This window comes from Curcuma longa, chromosome 3 (assembly GCF_044706935.1).
Source record: "Curcuma longa cultivar G26 ecotype Majalengka, Jawa Barat chromosome 3, ITB_CL_G26_1.1, whole genome shotgun sequence".
NCBI classification, from domain to species: domain Eukaryota; kingdom Viridiplantae; phylum Streptophyta; class Magnoliopsida; order Zingiberales; family Zingiberaceae; genus Curcuma; species Curcuma longa.
In genome coordinates, this window is record NC_133863.1 from 20,558,675 (window position 1) to 20,574,473 (window position 15,799).

At 38.7% G+C, this 15,799-nt stretch overlaps 1 protein-coding gene across 1 annotated transcript; it reads left to right on the forward strand.

The window, feature by feature from the left end:
• Nucleotides 1–3,458: 3,458 nt before the first annotated feature.
• LOC141825147 (9-cis-epoxycarotenoid dioxygenase 1, chloroplastic-like) lies at nucleotides 3,459–5,219 on the forward strand. The gene has a single exon (XM_074712534.1). The coding sequence runs from the start codon at nucleotides 3,459–3,461 to the stop codon at nucleotides 5,217–5,219; it is 1,761 nt and encodes a 586-aa protein (XP_074568635.1).
• The last annotated feature ends 10,580 nt before the right edge of the window (nucleotides 5,220–15,799 follow it).

Consider the following 15,799-nt stretch of genomic DNA (forward strand, 5'->3'; position numbering starts at 1 on the left):
AATGCATTCATAATATCGTAAACCATGATTGCATTGTATTGTCATTAAATGATGATTCCTGTTGAGCAATATGACCAGATGATGAAGCACCAGAATGTCCAATTGGCTCAAATACATAAGATTCTCCATAACAGTACCAGTTATAATAATTTGGAACAAATAAATTTTTACATAGAAACACTTTCATAGAACCTCATCACGGAAAGTTATATTTTTACATTTACAATGATTACACGAACACCATAATTGATTACTATTCAGACACTCTGGATGACACTTAGCAAATCTACAAACTCTTTAACTCTATCGAAGTATTCTTTAGTAATAAATCTATTTTCTAATACATTATATATCCAAGTTTTATTCATACATAATGAGAAAAAAATTACAATATTAATAAATATGTAAAGTTAAACATGCATATAGACATAACATAAACTTAATTAAATCATAATACCACTTAAACTTAACATAAATAAAATATTTTAATTTCAAAATTAAAAGTACCACCAACAGAATAAATCGCAAACAGACGGGAGATAGTGCTCAGAATATACAGTATATTTGAAAATAATAAAATAACATTACAAAATTAGCATCAGTCACATTACATAATGTCTTAAATATAATAATCAAATTATTTTAATATATGCCTATTTGTGCACCCCATCTCCCGGCCAAGATTGCACGTGTGTCCGAACACGGTTGCACTTGTATTCAATAGCATGCATTTCTGTCGAGGCCTGTCTTACAACCAGCCACGTGACAACCCTGACTCAATATCACAACAAGCCCTGTGGTAGACCACAACAACCCCACGGCCTGCCTCGGTAGCCCCATGACCTGCCCCGGTAGCCTCGTGACCGGCCTGTCAACCCCACATTGAGCCCCGACAGCCTTGCTCTAGACCCCTACAACCCTGTGCCCTACTAGCAGCCCCACCGTGACCCGATCGACATCGAGCCCAGGCCCTCAGGCAGCCCCGCAATCAGCCGTGGGACCGGCCACGCCACTAGCCCCACAGCCGACCGACCACGCCACCAGCCCCACAACCAACTGCAGGATCAACCGCACCACCTACTGACGTGACCAGACCTGTCAAAACCACTAGCCCCGATGTCGGCCCAATAGCATCCCCCACTACCACCTTGCAGCCGACAAAAAAAATTGAAGTAGACAAACTTACCACCACCGCCACTGCCACCTCACAATGTCAAAGAGAAATCCCATCAAAAATATCATGTCGGAGATATCACACCAGAAAGGAGATCGGAGGATTGGGAGAAAAGTTTAGGGTTGGGGAAAAAGATAATCCCACGTGGTTAGGATTTAGGAGAAAAAATTAGCGATCGAACCTTGGTTCAGTCACTAATGTAGCGATTGAACCCAGATTCGATTGTTATTTTAGCGATCAAGTCTAGATTCGATCACTAAACTTCCATCTCGAATCCTACCCAGATCTAGACCCTAAATCCTAATTCCGCCAGAATCCAAATCTAGTGTGCGAACACTGGTTCGATCACTATTTTAGCGATCGAACTGGATTTAGTCACTATTTAGCGACCAAATCTATGTTTGATTGCTAAATTAGCGACCGATCAATTTGTCAATCGCTAGTTTGTGATTGAATCCACTTCGATCACTAAACTAGTGACTGAATCTAGTTCGATCGTTAAATAGTGACTGAAATACAATATTAGTCGTAAAATTAATGATCGAAATAAATCAGTCGTTAAATTCATCGTTGTTTAAGGTTATTTTGTAGAGCGGGCCAGGGTCAGTGATCATCTTGATGGGTGGAGAGAGGGGAAAGGAGAGTGGGGAAGTACTACTGAGTTGTCGCGTGCTTCACTCGTTAGAGATAACTGGTAGTCGACGGGCGGAGAGGGTGACGACGACGTTGGAAGATCGGCACAAGAGTGGGAAAGAAGAGAAAGCGCAGATTGAGGGGGTTTAATGTCCTAAATGTAGCAATGAATTTAGTTTTCGTTGTCATTTTGACAACGAAAATAATTTTCATCGTCAATTTAAATGGATGACGAATTAATATTTCATCGCATATTTGTAATCGTCAAATTAACAATAAAAAATTTATTCATCACAAATTTACGATGACTTTTAAAAAAAATAATTTTCACGTTATTAATTCTACAACTAAATTATTTTTATTATAAAATTATCATCAATTAATAATAAAATAATATTTTATTATAATTTTTATTATTAATTAGCAATAAAAATTATTCCAAACTTCCTGTTCAAATGCCCATTGCGTGGACGGCGTATTCTCTTCGCTGGTGCTACTCCGCCGCCGCCGCCGCCGCCGCCCTGCATCCGACGTTGAATCTAACGAAGTTTTAAAATCCTCCCACGACAGCGAGCACGTCATCGTGGGCGGCGTGTCACCCCCTCCCATCAAATACTCACCCTTTCCCTCCTGCTTTATCAGACGTTTATCGATAAATGAATATTGAGAGCTACAGCACTCCCTGCCACTTCCTTTCTTTCCCTTTCAAATGCTATTTCTATTTATTTTATTTTATTTATTTTTTATTTTTTTAATTTTTATTTAATTTTATTTTTAAAATTAATTTTATTTAAAAATAACTCTCATATATTTTTAATTTTATTTAGTTTTTATTTAATTTTATTTTTAAATTAAATTAAATTATTATTTTTTTCAATATGATATGTTTTTTCAATTTTATTTAATTTTTATTTAATTTTATTTTTTAATCAATTTTATTTATTATTTTTTATTCCCGTTAAACACTACAAGAATCAAAAGCATTTACAATGTCATATTCACAAATAAATCTGTTAAACAGGACGGTCTAAATTCTATTCAGTATGTCTTGGACCAATTAATCAAGAAAGAATATCTCCATAATTACCATACAAATTCAGACACCAACGAAATCACAGATATTTTTTGGGTTCATCCAAAAAATCTAGAGCTGTTTGTCAACTTTTCATCTATGTTCATCCGATAAAGTATTGATAAAAAATAATAAATAAAATTGATTAAAAAATAAAATTAAATAAAATTTAAAAAAATAATAAACAAAAATAAAACTAAATAAAAATTAAATAAAATTAAAAATATATATAAGTATTAATAAAAAATAATAAACAAAATTAATTTAAAAATAAAACTAAATAAAAATTAATTAAAATTAAAATATATATATATAAAATTAAAAAAAAGTTGAATGGAGAGAGAGAGAGAGACAGAGAGAGAGGAGGGGAAGGGGGTGCCGTGTGGGAAAGCAATTTACATGAATATTTCATGGTATTTCTGTTGTTTGATTAATTAGCCACGTGGGAGCCTTGAATAGGCGTCGACCTTCGTCGTTCCCTCGCCTATAAATACCCTGCCGTCCCCGATCAACCGACGCAACAACAACTGCTTAACGATTTAGCAGCGATCCAAAATTCCTCCATCTTCCACCGGATTGATGGCTTCTGTTGCAGTCAATTCGATCTCCAAACCGCACTGTAGTCCGCAGTTGGGCGTGAAGGTGGCGAGGAAGCAGGCATTGAGTACGATGACGATGGCGAGGTGTAGGAGAAGTCGGTGCTCTGCTTCTTCTGATTCCCACGTTAACTTCTCCTCGCCGGCGCATTTGCAGATCCCTTACCAGAAGGAGCCGGCGGGGCGTAATTGGAACCTTCTCCAGCAGTTCGCGGCCGCCGCGCTAGATGCCGTCGAAGAGGTCTTCGTGTCGAACCTGCTCGAACGCCATCGGTCGCTGCCGAAGATGGCGGACCCCGCCGTCCAGATCGCTGGGAACTTCGCGCCCGTCGGCGAGTGCGCCCCCTGCCATGACCTCCCCGTGGAAGGACGCATACCGGAGTCGCTTGATGGGGTGTACGTCCGCAACGGTGCGAATCCCCTGTTTGAGCCCGTCGCCGGGCATCATTTATTTGACGGGGATGGAATGGTGCACGCGGTGCACCTCCTCGGCGGCCGCGCCGGCTACGCGTGCCGGTTCACAGAGACGGAGCGACTCCGGCAGGAGCGGCTGGTGGGGAGGGCGGTGTTCCCCAAGGCCATCGGTGAGCTCCACGGCCACTCCGGGATCGCGAGGTTGCTGCTCTTCTACGCTCGCACCCTCATCGGTCTGGTGGATGGTAGCCGCGGCATGGGCGTCGCCAACGCCGGCCTTGTCTACTTCAACCGCCGCCTCCTTGCTATGTCCGAGGACGACGTGCCGTACCACGTGCGCGTCACTCCCTCAGGTGACCTCGAGACGGTCGGACGGTATGACTTCGACGGCGATCTCGAGGCCTCCATGATCGCGCATCCGAAGGTCGACCCAGCCTCCGGCGAGCTCTTCGCCCTCAGCTATGACGTCATTCGGAAGCCTTACTTAAAGTACTTCTACGTCTCCCCCGACGGTCGGAAGTCCGCCGACGTGGCGATCCCCCTCCAGCAACCCACCATGATGCACGACTTCGCCATCACCGAGCGCCACGTGGTCATCCCGGATCAGCAGGTGGTGTTCAAGCTGCAAGAGATGGTCCGCGGCGGCTCGCCGGTGGTCTACGACCGGACCAAGACTGCCCGCTTCGGCGTCCTCCCCAAGTACGCCGCCGACGCGTCGGAGATCCGGTGGGTCGACGTCCCGAACTGCTTCTGTTTCCACCTATGGAACGCGTGGGAGGAGCCGGCCACTGGGGAAGTCGTTGTCATCGGCTCCTGCATGACGCCGCCGGACGCCGTCTTTAACGAGTCCGACGTAGGCCTTAAAAGCGTCCTCTCCGAGATCCGGCTCGACCTCCGGACCGGCAGCTCGACCCGCCGGCCCATCCTCAACTCGACCGAGCCGCTAAACCTCGAAGCCGGAATGGTGAACCGGAACCTCCTCGGCCGGAAAACCCGCTACGCCTACCTCGCCATCGCCGAGCCGTGGCCGAGAGTCTCCGGCTTCGCCAAGGTCGACCTCCTCACCGGCGACGCCGAGAACTTCATCTTCGGCGACGGCCAGTACGGCGGCGAGCCGTGCTTCGTGCCGAGCGAGGACGCAGCGGCCGCCGGCGAGGACGAGGGCCATGTGCTCTGCTTCGTGCACGACGAGAGCACGGAGGAGTCCAAGCTGATAATCGTCAACGCCGGCAACCTGAGCCTCGAGGCCACCGTCAGGCTCCCTTCCCGCGTGCCCTACGGCTTCCACGGCACCTTCATCTCCTCCAACGACTTGGAGCTGCAGGCCTAAGTTAACTTAATTTCTCCCCCTGTTTTCTCCTGTCGAAGAGAGGAGATACACATTCACTGGATTCCTTACTTTCGAGGACACGATAGATACGATAGATAGATTGATAGCTACGATACAATAATTCTCATGTATTAGTTTCTTCAATATAATACAATCTATATATTCTTTCCCCCTTTAATCACACAGAATTTGACAGTCGAACAGAGAAGGGTGCACTGCGACGACGGAGACGTGTTTGCCGGCGTCGGATCGCCGGGAGGTAGTGGAGCAGCCCCCGTGTTTGACAGGCACCACCACCATCTTTGTCTCCTTGTGGGTTTCGTCGTTGCTCTGTTTTCCGGGCTGTGCTCAGGCTTGAAAGCCACAGCCATGCATGCATGTTCATTTCCCGTTCGAGGTGGTGCGCTGGCAGGGCAAATCAATTTCCGCGATGTGATTGGCACAAGCAGTCAATTCTAGATATGTTTGTAAAATAAATAAATGTGTTTATTAAAAAAAAAAGGTTAGGTTTGTCGGATTGGAGAAAAATCTATTTGAGTAGTCAGATAGATTCGAACTCAAACTCAAGCAATCAATTGATTATTGATAAGAGAATCATTTATCATTTTATTGGACATCAATAATATGATGAAGTTTCCCTTTGTGAGGTGGCCAAGGATGTCGAAACTTATCTAACGGTGTCCCTCCGATGCTTAAATCACTACGAGGATCACAGAAGAAATTATTCAATTTTTAAATCATCGATGATGAACTATAATCGGAGTCATAATCGTCAATGATTCCAAATAGTGAAATTGTAATCATCTTTTATAAATAATCAATTTTAAACCATGGTAAGTCTAGAAAACCTTAACCTTAGCTGCACTAGCTACTACTATTTCAATTGTGTATCTAATACCACTTCTTATTGTATTACAAGTGCCTGCCTATAAGTCCCTGAGGCCAATGGTACAACGGTAGGACATCCAAATTGTAAATCAGGGATCCGCGGTTCGATCTCCAGTTACGGCGTATTTACAAGAATTTTTTTTCAAATGGGGAGCGCAATCAAAGGATGTTGGACATCTGGATTGGCCGCCGTGAGACTGACTTCTCATTTACCTTGATGGTCGGTGGGAAACTTCCATGGAACCAAACTGATCACTCCCAGGGATTGAGTACATGAGACTGACTTTCATGGGACCAGACTGATCACTCCCAGGGATTGAGCATGAGACTGACTTTCCTTGATCACTCCCAGGGATTGAGTACATGAGACTGACCATCTTAATCATATATCTGGATGAGTCCATGAGACTAACTTTTGTGGGACTAGATCGACCACTCCGCCTATAAATTGATAATGCCGGGACTGTGCTAATAACTTTCCTTTAGACTAAAGAGTAAAGCTCATCCATCTTAATCATATATCTGAAATGTGGTGCATGCATGCAGTTTTTGCGTGCAAATTAAAAACAAACGAGGTGCGTGTATCGGACAAGATTTTTTTTAAAAAAAGGGAAAAAAAGGCGTGCGTTAAACAATTAATATTCATGCAGCAGCTGTGTTTTAATGACGCAACTAAATTATGGGCGGCCTTAGGTTTGATATCGAACAGTTAAAGGCACTTACATACTGTATCAAGATCTATGTACATTCATTTCAACACGGGAAAAAAAAAATTTGCAAGGAATGCAAGTCACGAAAAATTTTCATAGCTAATTAATAATAAAAATTATAATAAAATACTATTTCATTATTAATTGATGATAATTTTATGATAAAAAGAATTTAATTGTAGAATTAATAACATATAAATTTTGTCCATAAAATCATTATGAAAATTATTTTTTTACAAAAGTCGTCACAAATTCACGATGAATAAATTTTTCATCGTTAATTTGACGATCGTGAGCTAAAATAGTTTAGTGACAGAACCTATTTGGATTTTGACGGAATTAGAATTTAGCGTCTGGATCTGGGTAGGATTCGAGATGGAAGTTTAGTGATCGAACCTAGGCTCAGTCGCTAAAATAGTGATCGAATCTGGGTTCAATTTCTCCCAATCCTCCTGTCTCCTCTCCGACGTGATATCTCCAGCATGATATTTTTGATGGGATTTCTCTTCGACGTTGTGAGGTGGCGGTGGTGGTTAGTTTGTCTAGCTACTTCAATCTTTTTTTTCGGTGGTGGGGTGGCGGCGGAGTCTACCATTGGACCGACGCCAGGGTTGGTGGTTTTGACGGGTCTAGTAGCGTCGGTAGGTGGTGCAGTTGATCCCGCAGTTGGCTGTGAGGCTGGTGGTGTGGTCGGTCGGCCACGGGGCTGGCGGCGTGGCCGGTCCCATGGCTGACTGCGGCGCTGCTTGAGGGCTTGGGCTCGATGTTGATCGGGTCACGGTGGGGCTGCTGGTAGGGCATGGGGTTGTAGGGGTCAAGAGCAAGGCTGTCAAGGCTCAATGTGTGGTTGACGAGTCGGTCGCGGGGTTGCCGAGGCAGGTCGTAGGGCTACCAGTGTAGGCCATGGGGTTGCTGCGGCCGACCGCGGGGCTCGTTGCGATATTGAGTCAGGGCTGCCACATGGCTGGTTGTAAGATAGGCCTCGATAGAAATTCATGCTGCTAAACACAAGTGCAACCGTGTTCGGACACACGTGCAATCTTGGCCGGGAGATGAGGTGCACAAATAGACATATATTGAAATAATTTGATTGTTATATTTAAAAAATAATAAATCCCAGTCAGTCTCAGACATTATGTAATGTGATTAGTGCTAATTTTGTAATGTTATTTTATTATCTTTAAATATATTGAATATTCTGAGCACTATCTCCGTCCGTTTGTGATTTATTCTGTTAGTAGTACTTTTAATTTTTAAATTAAAACATCTTATTTAGGTTAAGTTTAAGTGGTGTTATGATTTAATTAAGTTTATGTTATGTTTATATGCATGTTTAGCTTTGCACATTCATTAATATTGTAATTGTTTCTCATTATGTATGAATAAAACTTGGATATATAATGTATTAGAAAATAGATTTATTACTAAAGAATAATTCGATGGAGTTGAAGAGTTTGTAGATTTGTTAAGCGTTATCCAGAATGTCTGAATGGTAACCAATTACGGTGTTCGTGTAATCATTGTAAATGTAGAAATACAACTTTCCGTGATGAGAATCTATGAAAGTGTTTCTAGGTAAAAATGTATTTGTTTCAAATTATTATAACTGATACTGTTATGGAGAACTTATGTGTTTGAGCCAATTGGACATTCCGGTGCTTCATCATCTGGTCATATTGCTCAACAGGAATCATCATTTAATGATAATACAATGCAATCATGGTTTACGATATTATGAATGCATTTGATCATAAAAATATTGATGAAATACCAACACATGAAGTCCAAAAATTATATGACATGTTAAATGCTAGTGAAAAATAAACATAAAAAGATATTCCTTTTAGTCATTCCCAACTATTAGCTACTGCTAGACTATTGAACATAAAGGCAAAATATTATTTGTCTGAATGATGTTATGATGATATTTATCAATTGATGTCAGAGTTGCTCCATGCTGATAATTTTCATCACTAATTAATAATAAAAATTATGATAAAATACTATTTCATCGTTAATTGATGATATTTTTATGATAAAAATAATTTAATTGTAGAATTAACAATATATAAATTTCATCGTTAAAATCATTGTGAAAATTATTTTTTTACAAAAGTCATCGCAAATTCACGATGAATTAATTTTTCATGGTTAATTTGACAATGAAAAATTAATTTATCATGAATTTGGCGATGAAAGAATAATTTATTGCAAATGTGCGATGAAATATTAATTTGTCACCCATTTAACTTGGTGACGAAAATAATTTTCATCATCAAATTGACGATGAAAATCAAATTCGTTGCCAAACTTAGGGCATAAGCCCCCTCAATCCGCATTTTCTCTTCTTTCCCACTCTCGTGCTAATCTCCCAAGGTCACTGTCACCCTCTTCGCCTGCCAGCTGTCGGTTATCTCCAATAAGCGAAGCACACGATAACTCAGTAGTACTTCCCCCTCTCCTTTCTCCTCTTCTCCCCCTCCACCCATCAAGATGATCACCGACCTTGGCCCGCACTACAAAATAACCTCAAACAATGACGGATTTAATGATTGATTTGTTTCGGTCACTAATTTTGCCACTGATATTGTATTTTAGTCATTATTTAGCGATCTAACTAGATTTGATCACTAGTTTAGCGATCAAACTAGATTCAATCGCAAACTAGCGATCAACAAATTGATCAGTCGCTAATTTAGCAATCAAACATAGATTTAGTCGCTAAATAGAGACTAAATCCAGTTCGATCACTAAAATAGCGATCGAACCCGTGTTCGATCACTATATTTGGATTTGGGTGGGATTAGGATTTAGGGTTTGGATTTGGATAGGACTTGAGTTGAAAGTTTAGCGACCGAACTTGGGCTTAGTCGCTAAAATAGTGATCGAATTTAGGTTCAATCGCTACATTAGAAGAATAAAAGGCAAATAAAGTACAAGAAGCCAAAAATGTATGTGAATACTACAAAAAGCCAAATCACACAAAGGAAAAATGTTGACGGCTTCATCCCCACCTAAGACGTGATCACTTAAAGAAAAAGGATCAATCATCTCATAACTCAACCAAGATTGCAACACTGAAAATCGCCATCAATGACATCTCAAAGTTGCTCGAGCAAGTAAAAACATCTTTAAATTATCAAGGTAATTGCTCGAACACTTCTAAACTTTTTTGTTCTCAAAGTTAGCTAATTGATTATGATTGTGATTTTCATATGGTTAGAGATAAAAATAAAATTAATAATCTCAAACCACTAGATAATCATATGTCAGTAAAAGTAGCTAACAAACATAATTTAAAAATTAAGGAATTAGGAGAGGTAGATTTTTTGGAAAAAATAGTAATGCCTTATATGTTCCTCAATTCACTTCCGACCTATTATCTATTAGCCAAATCACTAAAGATCATAATTGTAAAGGTTATTTTTTATCCTAACTTTGTTACTTTCAGGATCTCAAAACAAACAAGGTGATTGATAGAGGATCTAGAAGAAATAAATTTTATTTTATGGACCAAAATAATCATGCATTCACAACGAGTGATGGGAAACACTAGGAAACCCGTTCCGGTGAATTCTTGCAGAACAAAATTTTTTTCCAGAAACGGATTTAAGTTGCCCTCATAGTTAATCAAACCAAGGTTTGATCAACGCATTTAGATCATTGGGCTCTTGTGTTTGGTTTACAGGATCCAAGATAAAAGGAACAATTTATTTAAAGCGAAAACAATAAACTTTGTACCTTTTCTTCGGGATGTCTAGAAGGAGAAGATGACCCCTTGATCTTCTGCTGTATGTCCTCTCCTCTTCTCGAACGTTGTGTGGACAACGATCCTTCGAGATGATTCCTCTAAAACTCTTCTCTTCCGATGGCAAGAAAACTTAGAAACCAATCCTTTCTTTCCTTCTACTTTTCCTCTCCTTCTTTCTCTTCTCAATGCCGCCGGCCCTAGCAAGGAAAATCTTCCTTATCCGCCGGCCCCAGCAAGGAACTAGAAGAGAACAATGAAAACAAGAGAGGGGAGAAGAAGCTAGAATCAAAACCGAAGAAGGGAGAAAAGGATGGGGTAGGCGGCGGCAACAAAAAGAGGAGAAAGGGAATTTGGTGCCGCCGGCCTTAGGGGGAGGAAGAGGATTAATTGTTGTAACTTTTGCCTCCCCTAAACCCCTTTATATATAGTTAAGCCATCATGGAAATTTAAGAAAGATTCTAATAAATTTTCTTATCAAGATTTAGTTAGAAAAAATCTAATAAAATCTTTAAGAAGAATTTATTAGAAACAATCTAATAAACTTATCTTATCTAGATTTATTTTAGAAATAAATCTCTTATAAGATTTTATTAGAAAGAATCTAACAACCTTATCTTATCTAGATTTATTTAGAAATAAATCTTTTTATAAGATTTTATTAGAACAAAATCTAATAAAATCCAATGGATAAGATTAGTTATCTTTTTAATAAATTTCCATTATATTAATTTTGTTCTTATCTTTAACAAAATCTTTTTAATTATATCTCGCTAATATTTAACGAGATTCCATAATTAATATTTTGTTAATTTAACAAAATTAATTCACAAAATTTTATAATAAAATTTTGTACGAGAAGAGACGAAATTTCTTAGCGGAAATTCTTATAAAAAATTTCTTTCTTATCCGAATTTTTCTCGGAAAAATTCTAAATAAAATTCCAGAAATTTTCTTTTATAAATAGAATTTCCTATTCAAAATTTCTCACAGAATTCTTTTCAGAATTCTTTCAAAATTCTTTCGGAGGTCTTCCAAGGTCTTCTAAGGTCTTCAAGAATTCTTCCGAAGGTCTCCAAGAGGTCTTCAAGAATTCTTCCGAAGGTCTCCAAGAATTCTTCCTGAGGTGGATTCGAGGATTTCCAGAGGCTACAGTAGGGACCTCGAGGAGGAATTGGTTTTGGTCTCCTGATGGGCTTAAGCTTCCCATGTTCCTCCTGAACACACAGCTTAAGTCCATCAATAATAACTCATTCCACTAGAGAGTTATTATTGCACTACCGCACCAATCCCATATTATATTATGGGCTCCTTCTTACTATAAGTACATTAATCTCCCTGTGTTTAAGATATCGTATGTCCGTCAATTAAATGAGTTACTGACAACTCGAATTTAATCAACTTCTAATCCAAGAGTAGTACCACTCAACCTTTGTTATCATGCGGAACTAAGTCCACCTGCAGGGTTTACATGATAATCCTTTATGAGCTCCTCAAGGGGACATCATCAGCCTAGATTATAGGACACAGTTTTCTTCTATAATCAACAACACACCATGTACATAATACTACTTTCCAACTCATCGGGCCTTTTGATCTATCGCTCTAAATCTCACCCGTTGATGAATCAAAGAAGTATATACTAAGTACATGTGTTTGTTATTATATTGGGATTAAGAGCATGTACATCGATAGTAACAGAGGTTTAGTTCGATTATATAGTCAGTATAAATCGAACAATCCTCAGGTGGTCCTGCTCAATACACACTAAGTGTACTAGTGTAATTCTATAGTCAAGACAGACTAAGACCAAATTACACTACAACCAGTCCAATGGTTTGTCCAATCCATCTTGGTTGTGAACACTGTTTATAATCTACAAGGAACTGATAACATGGTCTTCTGTGTGTGACTCCGCACACCATGTTTATCTACAATATAGATTAAATGGACACTTGCATAAAAACTAAATGCAAACATTGACCAAAAGTAATTCTCATTTCAGAATGTTTTATTTACATTGATAGCTAGGATTCTTGTATACATCCCAACACAAATTGTCTCAACTCTATCAGAAAATGAAACTAGTGGTTCACCATCTTTACCATCCCTCATAAGATCAACAAGGCAAAGATTTCCTCCATCTAAATGGGTAGATTATCATAATCTTAAAGTTTTATCTCATACAATTACTAATTATTATATTACTAATAATATTTCCTTAGGTCATCAAGTATTCTTGAGTGGCATTGATCAAATACAGGAACCTAGCTAGAAATTTTAATGAGGCAAATGAATATCTAGAATGGAAAAAAGCAATGCAGGGAGAGCTAAATGCCCTCATAAAAAATAAAACTTGGGAAATTACAACTTTACCCAAAGACAAAAAGGCAGTAGGGTGTAAGTGGATATACAAAGTCAAGCATAAGAGCGATTGTTCAATAGATCACTTTAAAGCTAGACTGTTACACTCAAACTTACGAAGTTGATTATATGGAAGCATTTACTCCTGTGGCTAAGATGAATACTATAAGAGTTCTTTTATCATCGACCACTAACAAGAAATGGCCAATGTATCAAATGGATATAAAAAATGCTTTTCTTCAAGGGGAGCTGGAAGATGAGGTATATATGCAATTACCTCAAGGGCACCACCTAAGAGAAGAAGGAAAGGTTTGCCGACTAAGAAAGGCTATCTATGGGTTGAAACAATCTTCTAGAACTTGGTATGTAAAATTAAGTTCTGCACTCATTAATCTTAATTTCAAAAAATATAACAGTGATTCTTCTCTTTTTATTAAAACTAATGATAAGGAAACTACTATAGTTCTTATATATGTAGATGACATAATTATTACTGGAAGTAACATGAACTACATTAACCAAGATAGAAAATTAAAATATTTTTTAGGTATAGAACTAGCCTATTCTTGTAAAGGGCTAGTTCTATCCCAAAAAAAAAATGCTCTTGACCTTTTATAGGAGACAGGTAAGCTAGGAACAAAACCGACCAACAACCCATTCTCTACATATGATGAAGGGAAGGATAAAGATGAACCCTTCACTAACATACAGAGATACTAGAGGTTAGTTGGCAGACTTATCTACTTGACTATTACTAGACCAGATATTGCATATGCAGTTAGTCAAATCAACCAACATATGCATGCTCCCAAGATGAGCCATTGGAAGGCAATTGAAAGGATCCTCAGATATCTCAAGGGATCTCCAGGAAGAGGAATTTGTATGAAGAATAACAATAGTTCAGAGATTGTAGGCTATTATGATGCAGACTGGGCTTTTTGAAAAGCAAGAAGTAATCAGTGGTGTCCAGATCAAGCGCAGAGGCAGAATATAGGGCTATGACAACTGCAACCAGTGAAATAATTTGGTTAAAGGCTTTAGTTGAAGAGCTGGGGTTTATAGTCACAACTCCCATCAAACTATATTGTGACAACCAATCAGCCATCCATATTGCTTCAAATCTGGTGTTTCATGAGCGAACCAAACACATTGAAGTTGATTGCCACTTTGTTCGTCAAAAGGTCCAAGACAAAACTATAGTTACTTCTTATGTACGAAGTCATGAGCAACTTGCATATATCTTTACTAAGGGAACTACAGTTAATCACATGCAGAATGCCCTCATCAAGTTGGGCTCCATAGATATCTATTCGTCAACCTTGAGGGGGAGTATTGAAAATAAGGAAAATGTCTAGTTGGAATTCAATCATTATCCAGCTAGAAAAATATTTTTTTTTGGCTAATCAACCAGCCATTAATTAGCTGTAAAATCAATATTTATTTGGCTAATTTATCAATCATTAATTAGCTGACAACTCAGTCATTAATTAATTTATTTATTTGGCTAATTTTACAACTATTATTTGTTGGTTTACAACGACTAATTAATCATCCCATCTATTATAAAATGGGATATATTATTCTTTTTTATTTAACAAAAAGGTTGTTATTGTTTTTCTTCTCATATTAAAGTGTACTCTTCTCAAATAAGAGGGACAATCTTCCCCTCTCATGAGAGAAGATTCATTCTTGTAATATATCTTATGAATACAAGAGTGAGTTTTCAAGAGTGGTGTTTTATTTTGTACACTTGAATTTTCAACATTATATTCTAGAGAGATTAGAAAGAAACAAACCTGGAAGAGATGCCTTTGTGAATCAATTCGATCTGAGAGAGGACTGTCGACTACAGTGACGACACCATTTCCGGAGTGGATCGAAACCAGAGAGGAGAGGAGGCATTGAATCGAGGACGAGAATGATAGAGGCTCGACTCACTCATGACCAGCGGAGTGAACGACACAAGGAGGGTCAAGGTGGGATCCCCTTCCATTCCGGTGTGTCCATTTCGCTACTTCTTACATCTTGATTGTTCACCAACCATGATACGTGCAATCTTCATCGTCCAGCAAGCAAACGTTATTGAAATTCGAGGAACATGAAGTGAATTGTTTATTATGCATTTTTATATCCTTTTTACAAAATTTTAAAAAGTTATATATTATAATTCTGATGTGATAGAAGATTTCGAGTGTCAGAAGTATTCCGGGCATCCGAATTAGTAATAGTGATATTTTATTTTTTTATTTATAATTAAACTATTTAAAATTTTCCTTTTGGGGTTTAGGGGTTGAGTTATAGTATTAAACATAAAAAAAAATTAAAATAAAAAAAAATTAGTTGCTCACGGGATATGCAGGATAAAAAGTGTGGGATAACAACCCGGCACACCCCGTAAGCAACTAAATTTTTTTTACTTAATACTATAATGCAACCTCTAAATCCTAATGGAAAAATTTTAAATGGCTTAATCGTAAGCAAAAAAATAAAAAATAACACTGTTCCTATTTTGAGCGCTCGAAACACATTCGGGCATCTAAAATCTTTTGTCATACACTGTGCGCGCAAGGCGCGCAAGATATCTATAGATATATATCAATCATGTTCTCTTAAGCAAGTTTTCTTCCGCACCTGTGTGCGATCATCAACATGGCCAGTTTTTGGCTTCTTCCAACGTGGCAAGGTCTTTAAAATTCTCAAAAATAATTTTAGAAATATTCTATGATTTTTCTGGAATTTTAGAATATTTTTCTGGAATTTTTGGATTAGCGGAAGTAGCAAAAATAAATAGGAAGAAAAATGTCCAAGGCGGGATTTGAACCCGCAACCTATAGGAATCTGCAATTCTTAAGATATTTCCAATAACCAAA